The 20,435-nt window shown below is 38.1% G+C and overlaps 1 protein-coding gene and 1 long non-coding RNA gene across 2 annotated transcripts; both read right to left on the bottom strand.

Annotated features, from left to right (window-relative positions):
- Positions 1-11,212: 11,212 nt before the first annotated feature.
- LOC105050030 (protein GAMETE CELL DEFECTIVE 1, mitochondrial) lies at positions 11,213-20,299 on the bottom strand. The gene is made up of 4 exons (XM_010929880.4): positions 19,381-20,299; positions 13,339-13,528; positions 11,486-11,733; positions 11,213-11,418 (listed from the first exon to the last, which is right to left on the bottom strand). The coding sequence occupies exons 1-3, from the start codon at positions 20,133-20,135 to the stop codon at positions 11,506-11,508; spliced, it is 1,173 nt and encodes a 390-aa protein (XP_010928182.1). The 5' UTR covers positions 20,136-20,299; the 3' UTR covers positions 11,213-11,418; positions 11,486-11,505.
- Positions 16,744-19,374, bottom strand: LOC140859710 (uncharacterized). The gene is made up of 3 exons (XR_012143420.1): positions 19,146-19,374; positions 18,175-18,332; positions 16,744-18,007 (listed from the first exon to the last, which is right to left on the bottom strand). It is a non-coding gene; the product is annotated as an uncharacterized lncRNA (long non-coding RNA).
- Positions 20,300-20,435: the final 136 nt, after the last annotated feature.

The following is a 20,435-nucleotide window of genomic DNA, read 5'->3' as shown; positions in this document are numbered from 1 at the left end:
TCACTGTGATTCACCTGTTGTCAAACGCAAACCTTTTTCTATCGTTCGGTCATCCATTCTCAAATTTCGAAGGGCCATGGCAAATCCAGTGAGCCAGATAGGCGAAATCCTTAGTAGTCAACGATGATAAAACAAGTTATAATGGATGTGTGACAGAGTTCAGTTCATACAAGACCATAATGTTAGATTCTGGTGATGCAGCGGAAAGCCCAAATGTTTAAAATTTTTCATTCAAACACCTAGATGCACCAAAATCCTAGAACCCAGAAATCCTTGATAATAATAATCAAAGCATGGATCTACAAAAAGTATTAGAAAGCATACCTTTTGAATTTTGATTTGGTGAAGAATCATTTCCACAAGACACACAAGTGTCTGCCCTCCAACGGTGATCCACACAGAACTCGATCCAAGGATAGTGCTCCATCTTAAATCTTACTTCAAGAGTTATAGCCCTAGAACTCGAATAGCCTTGCACCGGTCAGATTTCTTCAAGAACCTGACCTCACCCTTTCGAAGACTCCTCTAGACTTATCAAACATCTCTTTCAGACCTTCCTTCTCCCTTGTTAGGATCTCTCTTAGGCTTTTCTTAAATATAGAAAGCCTTGTCATAAAATTAGAGAGATGTAAGAAAGAAGCGATAGGATTTGGATTGTTTTTGAAAAGTTTTTGGAATAATCTGAAACCCAGTGCCGTGGGCTATTTATACAAGAGATAAGGGTGCATGGGGAAGAGTCACATCTCTTCCTCACGCCCCTCTGGTTGGTTGTGTGTTAGAGGAAGAGACCCTTCAAACAAAAGGACTCTTCGAAGTGATGCGACCCTTCCCCTTTCACCGCATGTGCACACAAACAAGGGGCGTTTAGGCATCCTTCCACATTCAGATAATTCTGAGATTTTGCCACGTTTATCCTTATTTAAATAAGGATTCAAATAGCAGATATATCAGACATAGAACACCACCTTCTGCCCCATGGCAGAAGAACTCTTCACGCGATAAGCCGCATGATTTCTTTCCTTTCGTGCGCACAGCCTTCATTCCAAAAATTCTCCATGCCATTTAAAATCCAAAAAATCCATCTCAGCCTTTGAGATGTATGCCAGAGAGTGAAGAGTGATGTGGGCTGCCATATAGATCTTAAACCTAAAGTAAGACTCTCTGTCCTTCCTCAAGCCAAAACGCACACGTCCACAACTACTTGCGTGCCTAGAGTCCAACCAAGCTTGGACTCTTGGTTATGGCGCCCCACGAGGCTATGCGGCACCATCCAATGGCAGCCACACTCAGATCCAAATCTAAATTAGCCCATAACTCAATTTGATTTGATCAAGAAGCAAGATTCGAATCGAATTCGAATCCAATTCAAGGTAGGATTTCCACATGTGCTAGCATGCTTTTTAGAAATCCGATTGGATTCAAAATTCCAATCAACCATATCAAATGGATTCTTGGTCAATTCCTTTATATGTGTGACCCATTGAATTCCACATCTAGCCAGCAGTAGGTTCGGATATAAGTTGACCTAATTTAATTAGACTCCTAATCGATTAAAATCCAAACCGTGCTAACCTGAGTTCAGCAATTATAACTCTTTCTAATTGATGATCGAATTAAATTCTTTAATTCAATCAAATCTACAAGTCAAGATTGACGTCTAGCAACGTATCATGAATACTTAGAAGATGTGAAACTTGGTGAAAATATCAAATATATCCTTCAGTGACAAGTTACCGTACAATTCAATCCTTCGATCATCCCAAATCCCGAATATATTCATGAGTATGGAATCTTGTCAAACTCAAATACATATTCATATCAATTCTTCATCAATCAATGATGACTCCGATGATGAAGCATTAGAAATCCTTTCTAATCTTCATCCTGCTTTGACTAAAGACTTTCTGAGTCATCTATAGATAAGAATGCACAGGATGTCATCTCTTACTAGGAGTGATCGATTCTTTATTGACCAACTCACAACTTTCATACATACTCCATACTCAGAACATCCCGTACATGTCCTTAATGTCATACCTGGATATGAATCAAAATATGGATTCATGTGCACAAAATTTCATGATGATCTCAGGTCTAAGGATCACTTGCACAACTCTCACTGAAAGAACCATCTTTTGATATACAAGGCTTCATAAGATGTTCTTAGTCGGTGAGTTAATTCAATAAACTGTATTACTGTCTCACACAAGTGACTTGTAAAATCAGCCACCCTCTCCATCGAGCATACATAGGATGTGCCATTTCCTAATGAGCACCCACATTTTTGTATTAGTGTCTCACATAAATGACTTGTGAAATCAGCCATCCTCTACATCAAGCATACATAAAATGTATCAGTCTATCTGAAACTCAATATTCCTACAACCAAGAATGTTTCAGATTACAATTTTAAGATTTTAGATTTCATAAGCATGAACTCTTCATGACTCTAAAATCATTGTCCTAATCCATAGGATTCAAAATCTTAAACACAATAAGATGCAGCTATAATGATGAATCAATGTCTCATTTCATTAACAAATGAATAATGTGATTATATGAATTAGAAGTTTACAAACAAAAATTTCAACGCATCACTCATGCGATTGACTTGTAGGATACTCTTCTTTCAATCTTCTACTTGCACTAAAGCCAATCGTCTTTGTATCACAATCCTATATAATCGAGATAGCGATCAAATAGCTGTTGCAGTATGACCTTAGTGAATGGGTCTGCTATATTGTTCTTAGTATCAACTCATTTTAATATCTTATCTTTTGATAAATTTTTGAACGAGGTGGAAGCATCTGAGGATATGCTTGGATCTTTAATGAGACCGAAGTTCCTTGCCTTAAGCAACGACCCCAATGTTATCACAATAAACTGGCACTGATCATTCTATCTTAAGAACCACATCCAATTCTCTGATGAATTTCTTCATCCAAATAGCTTCCTTAATGGCTTCACTAACAGCAATTTACTCTAACTCTGTGATTGAGTCAGCTACAGTCTGCTGCTTGAAACCCTTCCAACTCACTGCTCCACTATTCAGAATAAACACATATCCTAATATTGATTTGCTATTATCTGGATTAGATTAAAAACTAAAATCTATATAACCCTCTAGTTTTAACTCTAATCCTCATCCATATACAAGAAAAATATCTTTAATCCTCAGATACTTAAGAATATTTTTCACAACTTTCCAATGATCCTCCCCTGAATTAGCTTAAAACTGCTAGCTATGCTTAAAGCATAACCTACATCAGGCCTGATATATAGCATGGCATACATGATCGATCCCACAGCCGAAGCATAAGGAATCTCACTTATTCTCTTCCTCTCCTTAGGTGTCTTAGGACATATTTTATTGGAGAGACGTATGTCATGTCTTACAGACAAATAATCTCCTTTACTTGCCTCCATGTTGAACCTCTTCAACACAAGATCTATGTACCGAGACTAGAACAAGCCTAGCATCCTCTTAGATCCATCTCTATAGATTTTTATATCCAGTATATAGGATACTTCACCCAAATCTTTTATAGAAAACTTATTTGATAACCAAGTCTTAACCGATTGCAATATTGAGACATCATTCGCAATTAGTATATCATCGACATATAGAACTAAAAAGACAATAGCACTCCCACTTGTCTTCTGATACACACATGGTTTATCCTTATTTTTGATAAAGCCAAACTCTTTGGCTGTCATATTAAAATGGATGTTCTAACTCCTCGAAGCTTGCTTCAATCCATAAATTGATTTTCTCAGCTTGCATACTTGATTTAACTTCCTACTTGAGACAAATCCCTCTGACTGAGTCATATAGACCTCTTTCTCAAGATTATCATTAAGGAAAACGATTTTGACATCCATCTGTCAGAACTCAAAATCATAGTATACAGCTATAGCAAGCAAAATCCGAATGGACTTTAGCATAGCCACTGGTGAGAAGATTTCATCATAGTCAATTTTTTGCCTTTGGCTGAAATTCTTCACCACCAACCTAGCCTTGTAGATTTCGATTTGGCCATCTACTCCGATCTTCTTCTTGAAGACCCACTTGCATCCTATTGAGGCCACACCCTCAGGCGCATCAACCAAAGTCCACACTTAGTTGATATACATTGAGTCTATTTTGAATTTCATGACGTCTAGCCACCTGTGTGAGTCCTACCCATGACAGCTTCTAAATAGATCAGTGGATCATCATCCTTAATGATGTTGATCTTATTGTCATTCCCAATAACAAAACCATATCTTAGAGGTACCTTTCGCACTCTATCTAACCTTCGGAGAGGAGGTGTGTATTGTGGATGTACCTCATCCTTAGGTACTTCTGGTTAAGGATCTCCTTGTGATCCAACCACAAGTATTTCTGAAATGGTTTATAGGTCTTGAACTTCTTCGAGTTCAACATTCCTTCCACTACCTCGAATGAATTTTTTTCAAGAAAGTAACGTACCTACTAACAAACACTTCTTATTCAATAGGATAATTGAAGTAGTATCCATTAGTTTTCTTGGGATATCCTACAAACCTATACTTGTCTGATCTAGCACTTGGCTTATGTTCGAAGATATTTTTGATATAAACAGGACAGCCTCAGATCTTAAGATGTTTTAGATTTGCCTTCCTTTCCTTCCATACCTCATATAGAGTATCAGCAACAGACTTCGAAAGCATCCTGTTCAATATATATGCAGCAGTTTCTAGAACATATCTCCATAGTGATATTGGAAGACCGGTGAAGCATATCATGGACTGCACCATATCCATCAAAGTGTAATTCCTCATTTCTGCTACACCATTTAACTGTGGTATACAAGGAGGGATCTATTCAAAAAGAATACTTTTATCCTTAAAATGATCAAAAAAATTACTGGATAAGTATTCTTCTTCTCGATCAAATCGAAGAACCTTGATACTTTTTTTAGTTTATTTCTTGACCATACTTTGATACTCCTTGAACTTATCAAAGGCTTCGGATTTATATTTCATCAAGAACACATACCGAACCCTAATACATCATCCTTAAAGGTGATGCAATAGGAGTATCCTCCTATGACTTGAGTTGTCATCGACCCACATATATCTGAATGTACTAGGACAACAGCCCATTGCCTTCTCTCCATGTCCAGAGAAAAGAGTCTTAGTTATCTTACTTATAAGACAAGATTCACAAGTTTCCAATGATTCATAATCATAAGGGTCAAAGAACTCTTCTTTTTACAACTTATTTATCCTTAACTCACTAATGTGATCAAGACGACAATGTCAGAGATATGTGATATTCACATTTTCTCTCTTTCTTTTCATATTTCTTCCAATATGAAAAATATTTTCATTGAGTGCAAGATTTAGAAAATTATTATCAATATAACCACTGCCATAATATTCATTAGAAAAGAAAATGGAGCAATCATTGCCCATTAACTTTATCTTATAACATTGTTTTAATAACAAAAGTACAAAAATAATATTTTTAATGATCTTAGATATATAATAACATTATTCGAATTCTAAAGTTTTGTCCGAAGGCAAATTGAGCAAATAGATTCCCACAGCCTTTGCGCTAATGGACTCTCTACTTACGTCAAAAAGCTTAAGATCACCTCTTTTCAGCCCTCTGATATTCTATAGTCGCTGCAATGAATTGCAGATATGCGAACCACAGACAGTATCCAATACCCAAATATCAAAGTCAAAAGCACTCTATGAAAAACAGACTTATATTATATATACACCTTTTGGTACAAGACTTACACCTTGCTTGCAAGATAATTCTTGCAATTATTCTTCTAATGTTCTAACTTACGACAAAAATAACAGATAAAATTTGAAATAACATTATTTGTCTTCTTCCTTCAGAAGATGCTACCATTCTAGCTCTGTTTTCCATATATCTCCTTAAGATTAAGGAGTATGGAATAAGGATCTAGATTATTACATTGCCTCTACAACTCTTTGCTCATAGAAGCCAACATAATATCTTTAACAACCATATTGTCAGACTGCCATTTCTGATATATGATCTGATCCTCCTCAGAAGCATCTTCACTGATTAAACCAGGATCAGAAATTTTCAAAACATAGGAGATCTTCTCCTATGCGAATCTAATTCACAAGTTACTCAACCAATCCACATAGTTCGAACCGGTCAATTTATTTTTATCAATGATGCCATGCAATGAGAGTGAAGTTGCCATAATGTATAATTAAATCTACATGAATTAAGAACAATAGTATAAGCAGACCACTCATGATGACATGCATAACTAGATGAGGTCTTCTGTCTAATTATCTCCCACTATTTTATTAGATACCATAGCCCTCACCTATGGCAAGCGAGAAATTTATTTGTTTCTTAATGAGGTTAAGATCCTAATTCTTCATAAAAGTCTTGTGGTTGCACAACAAATTTTTAATGAGTTCATAAGTAGAAAACTCTTTCCAATTGCTAGGGCTGGAAGTGGGCTCGGGCCTCGGGGCTGGAAGTGGGCTCGGACCGGCCCGAGGCCCATCAGGCCGGGTCGGCTTTAAGTTGGACTTCGGGTCCGATCCGAAATCATTCAGGTCGGACTAGGACCTGATTTTAGGGCCCATTTTATTTTCGGGCTGGGCTCGAGCAGACCATTGGCCCGGTCTGAATGGCAATCCGATTAAAATCCTTCTTCGGTTCTTCCATCCCGTTGTTCGTCCGTGACTCCATCTCAATTAAAAACCCCTCTTCCAGTCTTCCCTCTTCTGTCCGGTCTTTCCCATTCTCCCCCTGACTGCTGCTCCCAAACCTCCGTCTCCCTCCGACCGCTACTCCCTCCGACCGCTACTCCCTCCGACCGTCGCTCCCCCGCTCCCCCCCCGACCCCCTCTCCCCCCGACCATCGCTCCCTCGGACCTCAACAGTCGCTTCCAAGCCCCCGTCTCCCTCCAACCATTGCTCCCTCAGGCCGCGACCGCCGTTCCTCCCCTCCCTCGGGCCTTGATCGTCGCTCCCAAGTCCCCATCTCCTTTCGACCTAGAGATCTGGAGGTGGTATCGAAGTTGAGAGAGAGAGAGAGAGAGGAAGGAGAAAGAAACAGATGGAGAGGGAGGGGTTTGGGTCGAGTCTTGGTCTCGATCTCGAGCGGGCCGACCCAATTGGGTTCGGATCGGGCTCGGACCCACACTCAGGTCGGACTCGGGCCTGAGTCCTTTAGAAAATTTCGGGCCTAAGCCCGACCCGACGCCCGAAAAAAATTCAAGCCGAGCCAGGCGGGGGTATAATCTGGTCCGACCCACTTCCAGCCCTACCAATTGCATTTCATACAATTCTCAACATATTCTTACCTCTAAAACATCTATAACTTTGTGGTTGCACAATAAACTATAATATTTTAGTTAAGTCAAATCCTTCATTTTCATAGTCATATCTGAATTATGCTGTATTTGTAGTTGTACAACAAAGCAACACATCCAAATATGCCGTAAGCATTTACTATACACCAAGACAACCCCACATTAATCCCCATAGTAAGCCTTGTGATTGCACAACAAACCTACTACAGTTTTTGACATGATATTGGCTTAGCATGAAAGAAGACATATGTAGTACCCTCAACATTAAGCAATCCAAATTCGAAACTTAATTGACCAAATTGGCTAAATAAATAGGTAGGAGACTTTCTGTACTTTCGCAACGGTCCTAATTAAATAACCATTTTTGGCACTTGCCTTAGACACCAATTAATCAATGAATCCAAAATACGATTAGCTATTGGTTTCCCGACATTACGACTTAATATAATTTTTTCGAGGACGTTATGGTCTCATGCACATCTTATCTTTAACCATTCTCAATGATGCATAAACATACTTAAATCGTGATAAAATAATTTAAAGTAAGGCATCTAAACATATCTCTAAGATAGATTAGGATTTGGATGTTCAATTGGACTAAACTCTTGATCCGACTTGAACCAAACCGAAACCCTAGCTTAATCACAATCAAAACCACATTCCAACCTTTGATTGTATTCATCACAGTAGGCTCTGATACCACTGTTGAGTTCCGAAACCCTAGTTGCACCTAGGTGCACCGAAACCCTAGGTGTTATTATTGGAATGAAGGCTGCACGCATGAAAGGAAAGAAATCACGCGACTCATCACGTGAAGAGTTCTGCCATGGGGCAAAAAGTGGCGTTCCATATCTAATATATCTGCCATTTGAATCCTTATTCAAATAAGGATAAACGTGGCAAAATCTCAAAATTATCTGAAAGTGGAAGGATGCCTAAATGCCCCTTGTTTGTGCGCGTGCGCGGTGAAAGGGGAAGAGTCACATCACTTGGAAGAGTCCTTCTGTTTGAAGGGTCTCTTTCTCTAACACACAACCTACTAGATGAGCGTGAGGAAGAGATGTGACTCTTCCCCATGCGCCCTTATCTCTCATATAAATAGCCCACGGTGCTGGATTTCAGATCATTCAAAAAACTTTCCAAAAACAGTCTAAGTCCTATCCTTTCTTTCTTACATCTCTCTAGTTTTAGAATAAGGCTTTCTATATTTAAGAAAAGCCTAAAAGATGTTCTAATAAGGAAGAAAGAAGGTCTAAAAGAAAGGTTTAAGAAGTCCAGAGGAGTTTTCGAAAGAGTAAGATCAGGTTCTTGAAGAAATCAGATCGGTGCAAGGCTATTCGAGTTCTAGGAGCTAGAACTCTTGAAGCAAAGTTCAAGAGGGAGTGCTGTCCTTGGATCGAGTCCTGTATGGATCATTGTTGGAGGGCAGACACTTGTATGCCTTGTGAAAATGATTCTTCACCAAATCAGAATTCAAAAGGTATGCTTCCTAATATTTCTTGTAGATCTATACTTTGATTGTTATTATCAAGGGTTCCTGAATTTTAGGATTTCGGTGCACCTAGGTATTATTATCAAGGAGAAGAGTCACATCTCTTCCTCACGCCCCTCTAGTTGGTTGCGTGTCAGAGGAAGAAACCTTTCAAACAGAAAAACTCTTCCAAGCGATGTGACCCTTCCCCTTTCACTGCGCATGCGCACAAACAAGGGGTGTTTAGGCATCCTTCCACTTTCAGATAATTCTGAGATTTTGTCATGTTTATCTTTATTTAAATAAAGATTCAAATGACAGATATATCATATATGGAACGCCATCTTTTGCCTCATGGCAGAAGGACTCTTCACGTGATGAGTCACGTGATTTCTTTCCTTTCGTACGTGCAGCCTTCATTCTAAAAATTTTTCACGCCATTTAAAATTCAAAAAAATCCATCTCAGCCTTTGAGATGCGTGTCAGAGAGTGGAGCGTGATGTGGGCTACCACATTGGTCTTAAACCCAAAGCAGGACTCTCAATCCTTCCTCATGCCAAAATATGCACGCCCATAACTACTTGCGCGCCTAAAGTCCAACCAAGCTTGGACTCTTGGTTATGGCACCTGACAAGGCTATGTAGCGCCATCCAATGGTGGCCACACTCAGATCCAAATTCAAATTAGCCCATGGCTCAATTTGGTTTGATCAAGAAGCAAGATTCAAATCAAATTCGAATCCGATTCAAATCAAATTCGAGTCCAATTCAAAGAGCTAGGATTTCCACACATGCTAACATGTTTTTCGGAAACCCGATTAGATCCAAAATTCCAATCAACCATATCAAATGAGTCCTTGATCAATTTCTTTATCTGTGTGATCCATTGGGTTCCACATCTAGCCAGCAGTAGATCCAAGTACAAGTTGACCTAATTTAATTAGACTCCTAATCGATTAAGATCCAAATCGTGCTAATCTAAATTCAGCAATTAGAACTCTTTCTAATTGATGAATTTAATTCGATCAAACTTACAAGTCAAGATTAACATCTAACAACGTATCATGACTATTCATAAGATGTAGAATTTGATAAAAATACCAAATATATCTTTCAGTAGCAAATTACCGTGCAATTCAATCTCTCGATCATCCCGCATCCCGAATATGTTTATAAGTATGGAATCATGTCAAACTCAAATATATATTCATGTCGATTCTCCATCAATCAGTGATGACTTCGATGATGAAGTATTAGAAATCCTTTCTATTCTTCATCCTGTTTTAGCCAAAGACTTTCTGAGTCATCTACAGATGAGAATGCACAAAATATCATCACCTCTTACTGAGAGTGATCGATTCCTTATTAACTGACTCACAACCTCCATACACACTCCATATCCAGAACATCCCGTATATGTTCTTAATGTCATACCTAGATATGAACCAAAATATGGATTCATGTGCACAAGATTCTATGATGGTTTTAGATCTAAAGATCACTTGCACAACTCTCACAGAGAACTATTTTTGACATGCAAGTAAGGCTCCATAAAATATTCTCAATCGACGAGTCAATTCAGTGAACTCATTTTCTAATGAGCACCCACATCCTTGTATTAGTGTCTCACACAAGTAACTTGTGAAATCAGCCACCCTCTCCATCAAACATACATAGAATGTGCCAGTCTATCCGAAACATTGATCCCCGACTCAATATTCTTACAATCAAAAATATTTAGAATTAAAATTTTAAAATTTTAGGTTTCCCAGATATGAACTCTTCATGGTCCTAAAACCATTATCCTAATCCATAGGGTTCATCATAATCTTAAACATGATAAGATGCAGCTATAATGATGAATTAATACATCATTTCATTAACAAATGAATAATATCATTACATAAGTTGAAAGTTTACAAAGAAAAATTCTATCGCATCACTCATACGATTAGTTTGTAGGGTATTCTTATTTCATACAAAAGAAAATACCTAAATTGTGAAAAACGATCCAAAGGTTCTCATTAACATAATGGGTTCAGAATTGTCTTGGAAGGCAAAAAGGAGGATACCACCTAAACAACAAATGTGGAATAATTGGCATCGAATTGACAGAAGATGAAGAGATACCGTTTTAACACCAACCCAAAATTTAGGGACAAGGTTGCTAAGTTGATAGAGATAAGATTAAGTTTGCCCCTAAGGCTGTCCACTTTTTAGCAAAATAATGGTTGAAAGTAGTTTGTCCAAAATATAGTATTGCAATTTAATTTTTTTAATGCCATTCACAATTGATTAGTACAGCATTTTTTTTTTTGAAAAAATTACTATAGCAACTGGGCATGAAAGTTCTTCCCTCTGGAGACAAAATCTGTTTAATTGAGTTAGAGAGCAAGAATTCAATGATGGAGGTTGATATTACAGTCAACCTACAGCCAGCATAAGATTTCCATCAAATAACATTGAAATTTGACTTCACATTATCAGATGCAAGATGCAAGTTGGATAACTCAGTGCAGCACAACATGCCCCTCAAATAACCCACAGTTTCGCCGTGAGAGGTGAAGCTTTTCCTCCCATGTCCAATGATAGTATATTTTAGGCCTTCAAACAGGTCATGTGTTAAAACTGGTTTCCAGGCATACAACTCAGATGAGGTGGCATAACTTACCGATTAATAACTTGTCATAGTTATTTAAAAGGGGGGATAATTCTCCTCCGGCGCTTTGGTGTCTCCCTCTTCACATACATTTTTTCCATATCATTCAACGCACGACTCGATCCATCAGGCAAGCTCACAAACTTCCAGCCACCACCACCTCCACGTTTTCCATGAGGACCCAGCTTCTCTATGGTAAAACTCCATCCTTCTGATGGTCGCCTCCTGCTATATTTGTGGCATTTTACCTCCCCAGCCACCTGGAGAAAGAAGAGGAAAAGATGAAAAGGTTTTACAGAGAGCAGAAGGTTCAGAACAATTTGAAAAGGATCCAATAGATATACAGTGTATGGTTTGCAGTTCTTAAGGCAAGCTTGGTCCAATGTTAGCCTATCAAGAGAATATGCCTCTGTTTTCCAACCTTAAACCAAATGTTCATATTCAGAAAATAACACTGCAAGAGAACAATCAAGTAGTATCTTCTGAAGCTGTTTCGTTCAAAATTTCCATTTTGTACCTATAGTTAAAACCTAACAAAACATAATATATTATGTAATAGAAACATAGATTGAAACATTGGTCCTACTACAAATGTTTCTGGATCCCCCCATAGATAATACATAGATAGCCTGGACTGATCAAATATAAACTCAAATCATACTGGCTAGTGTAAATACAAGTCCTTGCTTTGGAAAGAGAATTTCTGGCATCATTCAAACACAATCACACACATTAACAGTGGTCAACTCAGAACTAGATTCACTATACTCAAGGATTTCAAAAATATCCAATTTCAGTATCTGCTCTCACCCTTTCTTAGTCTCAGCATCAGATATTTAAATGGAAATACATCGTATCATTGTACTATAGTTGAGAAGAGTGGGTGGAAGGAAAAGTAAATGAACATAGACTGGAGAGGGTGGAGATATAATTACTAAATTAAAACATAGTAATGAAATCTCTCTCTCTCATTTTTTAAAAGAATGGGCGGCATCAAAGTCCTGCCACCCCATTGGGGATTTAAACCTGAGTTTTCCCCGGAAGAGTATTTGGGCCAAATTTTCTTGAGCGATAACACATCTCAAGAGACTTCAACCCTGCTACAGCTGAGCTACTACTCAGTTCATAAATCAACTATCATATCGATTGACATAAATGTGTATGTAATGCTATCATAGACACAAACTTCAACCAAATGATCAGTATGCTTGCTCCCACTCCCAAAGCAAATTTCAGCGTGCAAGTGCCGTAGAAAACCTATCCTTTCAATTCTACCAAAAACAAAAAGCTATCCTTTCAAAGCATGTCACAACATCTTAAACTCAGTTTCTTTGATCCGCCTAAAACAGTGTGCAGGCAATTTCCAGAAAGATATAATCAACAAAAACTGGCTGATTGTCACTAAGCATATATTTTTTTTTTTTAAAAAAAAAAGGATTGCCAAGGACTGTTCATTGAGGTCTATGTGCTCTTGATATTGCATTAAATATGAAAAATATGAAAATTCATAAAATAGTTTCCAGGTTAACTTAGTATCAATTGGGAGTTGATCTGATCAGCGGAGCTTAAATTGTGTTAATTCAGATCTTGGCTCAGCATGTTTATCAGTAAAAACTCAAAATTCCAATTATTATTTCATATGAGTAATTACTTATCCCAAAAACAACTCGCGCCTTCATTATAAGTACTTCCATATTAGCAAATTTAAATAAAGTGAACTGTTCAGGTTTATGTCAACCAACTGGTTTAACTAAGCTAAATACAACAATTGGTTTACGTAAAGTGACCTTTTCAGGTTTTTGTGAACCAACTGGTTTAATTAAGCTAAATACAGGTACAAATGATGGAAAGAAAATACAACTTACTTTCTTTTTGTTGAAGTTCAACCGCTGAACAAATTCTTCATATAGCATTTGGTCTTCCTTGATTGAGATCTCATAGAGAACCTCATCAGGATCTCTTGTGGTGCCATCCCAGCCCTCAGGCATGACCTTGAAGTCAGGTTTATAAGGAAGGGAAGCTACATGGAATTCCCTATCATGGGAATTGAAAAATCTGCAAGAGGAAAAAAGAAAGTGCATTCAGCAAATTTATTATTAATATGAAAAACAAATTAAAGATGGATCACAATCTTGTGTGCAGAAATTGTGACTTTTCAGGATACACCCCAAACTGAGCTCCTAATACCAGATGCCTTTTATATTCTACATAAATGGGAGAAGTGGGATCAGAACTTAGTCCACCGCACAATATTGTCTTAAAGTGATAGAGGCACTGCTGAATGCTTCTTGAAATTAATATTCAATACATTGAGAAGTTAACCAGTTGTAAGAAACTATTTTAGAAAATAACAAAGGAAATATTTCCAAAGTCTCGAAATGGTGGCTATGATAGGAGAAAAGAAAGCAGCACAAAGTACTTCCTAATCCTTAACAAGATGATAACAATAACAGGAACTGAACACATCATAACCAGGCCAAGATTTAGTGCCTTTTCTTAATGGTACTTCAAGTAAAACCTTTGTCATATCCTTCCACACCTCTGACTAGATATTATATGAAGTTTACATCCTCCATAATCATCTTTCCATTTGGAGGTGGCATCTAAGCCAAAAGCAAAGAAGCATTCTTACCGACGATGGTACCAAGAGCATCAACATTGGCAAAAGAGATCATAAAAAGTTGAAACTGAAAAATAAGGCCAGAAGGACTCAACCTTTACCAAAAGAATAAGAGAATTTCCTATCTAATATAGTTCCCATTTTTTGCAAGTACTTCCCACCACAAATAGCCATCCATACAAAAGCTAGAATCTTAGAAGGTGCTGTAGGGTCTCACAAGGCGAATGCTTCTAATGTTAGCAGGAAAAAGTTCCCAAATTGGAACTAAATTAGCAAAGGATCACAGTGAAATCATAGAGATCAAAATTAAGCAACAAGCTTCTTCAAGTTTCTCTTCGTGCAAGCCTAATATAGGAAGGCATACACCATCATCCTCCCTGCACCCACAATCACTAGCCTCAGATCTATTATTGGAAATCGTCATACAAAAATATAAGAAGCAGGAGATAAGTCTTCTAGAAAGAAATCATGGAAGGGTTGCAATGAAAAACTTCACTACTATCCCATTCCATACCCAAGTACGAGATATGGGTGGCAATCTATGACCTGACCCATCAACCCAACACATATCCGACCTGCATTAAACAAGTCCAAGTTTATGATAAATATGTTAAAGAGGTCAACTCTCTCAACCTATTTGTTAAACAGATCGGATTTGGATTCATGAGTTTTGACCCATTTAAACCACATAAACCCATTTATATTCGGGTGCAGAATGTGTGCCACACTTCGAGGAGTCCAGGCACCTCAAGTCACCGATCTTGCCCCCAAAGGTTCAAGCAATAAGACAAAAGCACATGATTGTGTGCGTCTTCAAACAAATCTACAGCCATCCATATCCCATCCCATCCCTTTTTGTTAGCAACAGGAGACCCCGCTTTTGAAACTGCCGACCCTAGTTCCCCCTCCCTTCTCACTTTATACCATTTTCCTCTCCCAAATCCCTTCTCTCCATTCAGCCACTCCAAGACCAAAAAGGTGTCAGTTCCCCAAGTCTTAGCCCATCACCTGCTATGATGACCATAGCCACCCTAATGCCACCAATTCCATCCTTAACCTTGGCTGCTCCCCACCATCACTGCTAGCGCAATCAATCAATTTCCTTCTCTCTCTCTCTCTCTCTCTCTCTCTCTCTCTCTCTCTCTCTCGGATTGATCAAAATGTTGTCTTCATTCTTGATCTAGTTCTTGATTTTCTTTCAAAGATTTCACCTATTATATCACAAAATTTCATTCAAAATTCTAATCTCCTTTTGCCGTATTTCTTCAATTTCATCATGACGACAGTGAGGAAATTGATGCCAACGACTGGGAGAGTGAAGCCCCAAAGCTATTGGCCTGGACTATGCATTGGGAGATCCAGAAGTAGCAAAAGAGCAGAAAGTCACTGATGAGGAAGGTGCTCCATCTTTGATAAAGAAGATGATAGAAGGGGAACAAAAAAAAGCAAATGTTAGAAGAACAAAGCAAATCCTTTTCTTTGTTTATCATTGTATAGTTTTAAAAAATACTTAAATTTGTAATCTGAAATAAATATTACGACATGGTTTTTGCATGATTTCATTGTAATATCTAGGTTAACATGTTTAAATTTGTGACCTGAACTAAAACTCATGTTCTAAGATTAGTTTTTCCTCTCATTTTGAGATGATCTTTTTCATGATTTGGCTATAATATCAAACAAGTTCCTTGTGTTATTTCTTTACATATGAAAATGGGTTACTCAGGTTAATGTGGGTCAACAGGTCATACAGACCTGATTTATCGATCTGTTTATCAAACAGGTTAAGTAGGCCAGGTCGGGTTACCTATTTATTAAACAAATTACATCCAAGTTTCAAACCCTGACATGTTTGATAAATGTCAAGTTAGGGTTGACAATTTTTCATCCCGATCTATATCAGACATGATCCATAGTTGATCCAACCTGACCCGATTGCTGCCCTAGTACAAGGTTATCAAACTGCTTAGGCCATCCAAAGCAAGAGACATCTTAGATGGACTAAGCAAAATTCCTATACAACCAGGCCGTTATATAAAATACATTTTGATTATTTAAATGTTATTATTTATATTTCTAAATGTATATTCCAAAGTTTCCAAACAACATAATATGAAACTTGAACAATTAATATTTACAAAAACCATAAAACACATGTCCACCAAAAATAATATGCCCAAGCACCTCAACAGAAGAGACACCCTATACACCATTGCTCTTGACAACACTAGCCCAGGGTATCCAGAATCATTTAACAGATTAATCACTAGGGGTGTTAGCAGCCTGGGTTTCGAATCAGGTTTGGCCATATCTGTAAACAAACCCAAAACATACTTGCTAGATCCATACCCAAATCCAAATTGAACTAAACTCTACACCGTAACCAATATTGGACCCAGGAAAGGTTGGATATTGGTTCCAGTTTTGGCTAGAAATTGGGTATTCGACAAGCTACTATGCTGCATTTTTGGACAGTTTTTTCAAATTATTTAATAAATCAAAATGCAACCTCATAAACTATGAAATATGGAAAAATAATGATATAAAAATATAAAAAAATTGTATCTAAAAGAGAGCATCTATTCCACTATTATCTTTGTTTTGTAAACATTCACTAAAAATAAATGAATAAAGGCTCTCTATTCAACTACTATCTTTTTATTGTAAACATTCACTAAAAATAAATAAATAAAATTATGAAAAAGATACCACAACTATCAAGCTCTGTATGAATATTAAATTATAATAAATATACTGCAAAAAGACTACCATACATGACATTAGATAGGAATTTGGTGGAACAAGAAAAGTTACAGTCTCACTATACTCTATTTGATTTCTTGTTTGACGATTAAAAATAAAAATGATAGATACACATATAGACATGTATGCGTACAATCTATATGCTTATCTCTGCCAGTATGTGTGTATATATGCATGCAAATAGTTGGATCAGGTTTTGGTATTTGCGGGTATGGATTTACCATAACCCAAATTTGACTCGATAAGACTTTGGGTCTAATTTCAAAATCCCAACACAGCCCAATAGCTTGTTGGATTTATTTTTCATGCCCAAACCTTATGTTTCAGGTCAGCTTTGGATTGGGTTAGAGGTTATTGATCTCCACTAACACTCCTATTGATCATAATGATCAGAAGCAAGTACAAGCTTTTTCTACTTCTTTATCTCAAACCTCTTCACGCAAGTTGCTTTTCAATATAAAGAACACACTCTCAACCCTCCAGCCTCCCAATACAAAAAACAGCTCATTTTAGGCACTAAATTGGATGCTGAAATAGAAGGTCTAACAAAGCACGAGGCCAAGGTCATCCCTCTGCAACAATGCCAATCAAAATCAAATTCTGAAACCCTCCTTATATATCACAATCCGTCTTTCATCAACTCTATTAGCATCCTTATAAATTCTAAATATCAGATTAGTACAATCCACCTCCAACATATATGTATAATGTTTTATTTGCATGTGACATAAATTATAATTTTGATTGTATGATCTTCATAACATTTCTATAGGAGAGCCTTATCAATCTCCACGAAGTCCCTCACAACTAACCACCTTCAACCTTTAGTTTATACAGTATCCTAAGCCACCAAACATATGCCCTTATAAGTTTATGGAAAATAATATCATTGCATTTGCTTTAAGCTAGAACAGTACAGCATTATGTGCTTCACAATGGGCATATAATAAACGGAAATGTTGGTTAACACAGCCTTGATAGGAAAGAATATACACATGACAAACTAAAATGTTGATTAATACAACCTTGATAGGTTCCAAGGAGAATTCTTTGCATTTGACTAGATGGTCTGCAGTCAATGCTTTCCTCCATAAATTCTCACCATGTCTGAACCAGGTAGCTTTCTTCCCCCATCCAGAGACCAAAAAGAGCTACATCAATTTGGATGAAATCATTAGACCAATGCAGTACCTTGTAATTAACTACTTCTTTTGCCTAACAAATACCAACCATCATGGATGGGTCTAGAGATGTTTGGTAGATTCATCAATAATTTTTATGCCTCGAAACAAGGGTTAGATGAATTGTGACAATTTACCAATCATTAGTGGAATTTATGCTTTATAAGGTTCTTCATTGCATTCCATTTTGAAACTTTTCCTTCATAGAAGACCTTGCTTGCATCTTTACCACGTGAATACACTCCTCCTTCATAATTGAAATAATATGTAACTTCCATCCTTCCAAAGCATGTTCCTAAATTAAAAATCCATACCAAAAAGGCAAGTCAGAGAATTGAAATTTAACTTCTTGTAAGTCTCAATTAATCCCTTTCATGTATGGATGTTTATGACCCAACAGACACTTCTACCAAGAAGGTCAGCTTATATATATTTTTTTTGAAAAAAAAGTCATCATTCACTGGAGGCCAAATAATTAATTCGTATTGTAAATGTAGTGTGCTCAAATTTCAACTCTACAACTAGAAAGATGGAAAATACAGCTGATCTATAGTGGCTATTAGAATGTAATTAAGCCACCTTATGAAACATAGCAGCTTCTTCTTCAAATGAAAATGAAAATAAAAATAATCAAACATCTCATGGATAGTGATACTCTTGAGTAATTTGTTTTCTTATCCTTTTAACCCATCATAACCCATAATGTTCTTTCTTCACATGTCAACAACATCCATGCTAAAGTTCTTCATAGGTGAGACACTAGTCTAGAATAACCAATTAATTGACTATCAGTTCCTACCTCAGCGGGTAGTGCTTGTAATTTTATGATTGGATTCTACGTTGTGCCATCCTACTTGCATAAGTTCAATTATAACCAATAATTCCACTTAATGAAAAGGGAAATCACTTCATATCCTAAACTCCTCCTCTCACTTCATAACTGTCACTACAATCCATTTTTATCAAATATATTTGGAAAAAAAATTGTCACATTACATTAACGTCCATCCAATATTATAGTTTATAAAAGCAACATGTTCAGTGATTGACAGCAGCACCTAATATAAGAGCAACACATGTTCCCAACTGCATTTGTGATTATACTTACTGATCTAAAACCAAAATGATCATAAAGCATATGGCCATTGTTCGTACACCTAATCAGCATTTTCATGTCGAAACAAGCCACCAATGCCCCACTTTAAAATGATAGTCTTCCAACCAAAAGATAGTCTTCCAACCAAAGCAAAAGATCAAGATTTTAAAATGATATCAGTAAAACGTATGTTCAAAACATGCAGCTCAAGAAAACTAACCAAAGAGCATGGATTTTTGTGTCTTACTCTGGAAAGTTATCGAGCAAGATCTCAACAGAGTCATCCAAAGGCCGGCCTAGCTTCTTGTCCTCCTCCTCCTCCATCTCCTTCAGCCACAGGATGGCATGCACCCTCTGCCTCATAACCCGGTAGTCCTTCGCCAGTCGCTCCACCGTGTACACCTCTGGATTCTCCTTATGAAGCCGGTACATCTCCGCCTTCTCCGAGTCCTTGAGATAAGCCCCCCTCGCCCCAGGTTCCCTCACCTGTTTCAGAAGCTGGTAGGTCTCCATCATCCTATCCCCCCACCCATCCACGAACGCCTTGTTCTCCCGGTTATCCTTCTCTACCGCCCTCAAGATCTCATCTTCCTCATCCATCGCTCTCGCCACCGCCTTAAGCTCGCTTCCGGGAGCGACCTGGCGCCCGACGGCCTCGCCATCGAAGTGCTCCTTGGTCAAGCCCGTGGACCAAGAGGAGGACTCGCCCCAATCGAGGCCGGGAATCGGTTCTCCTCCTCCACCACCGGCGCCGCCGTCAGATCTGGGTTGGTCGGAGTCGCCCCAGGCGTCCTTACCTCCGCCTCCGCCTCCACCGCCCCACCCGCCGGAGGACGCGGAGTAGAGTCGGGCGAGGGAGGCCCTAATTCCGCCGACAAGCGTACTGGGATCGGAAACCCTAGAGGCGGCGGTGTCGTGTAAAAGGGAAGTGGGGGTCGAGGAAAGCGAGGGGAGTAGGCGAGGGAGGGGGCGGGGGAGGAGGGTTCCGATCGTCGTCAACATTGCTGAATTTCTTCTCTCTGTGAGGAGGGAAGCATGTCTTTACTGGGATTCTTCCTCCACGAGAACGACGAATTCGAAGCTTGGAGCTCTTCTACGGGGTGTGCAGGGTTTTCTCGCTCGGGTTTATGGCCGTTTCGGCATTTTCAGCGGACCTAAAACGGTGGACACAAGCGAGAGACGTGAGGATTTTATTTTTAAATATTATTTTTTTAATACTTATTTCCCAATCTAAATCGGATGTTGAAGGTGCGGTTTCTTCTCGAAACTGAATGTTCAACGTGAGATTTTAAAATATTTAAA

Source organism: Elaeis guineensis, chromosome 8 (genome assembly GCF_000442705.2).
Source record: "Elaeis guineensis isolate ETL-2024a chromosome 8, EG11, whole genome shotgun sequence".
NCBI lineage: Eukaryota > Viridiplantae > Streptophyta > Magnoliopsida > Arecales > Arecaceae > Elaeis > Elaeis guineensis.
The sequence above is the reverse complement of the archived record's forward strand: the minus strand, read 5'-3'. Positions and strand labels throughout refer to the sequence as shown.

Excerpts from the sequence above, each read along its gene's own strand:
- LOC105050030 (XM_010929880.4), bottom strand. The coding sequence starts at position 20,135 with ATGTTGACGACGATCGGAACCCTCCTCCCCCGCCCCCTCCCTCGCCTA. Across the intron at positions 13,529-19,380 it reads TTGCTCGATAACTTTCCAGA|ATTTTTCAATTCCCATGATA; the intron begins GTAAGACACAAA and ends TTCCTCTTGCAG. Across the intron at positions 11,734-13,338 it reads TGAACTTCAACAAAAAGAAA|GTGGCTGGGGAGGTAAAATG; the intron begins GTAAGTTGTATT and ends TTCTTTCTCCAG.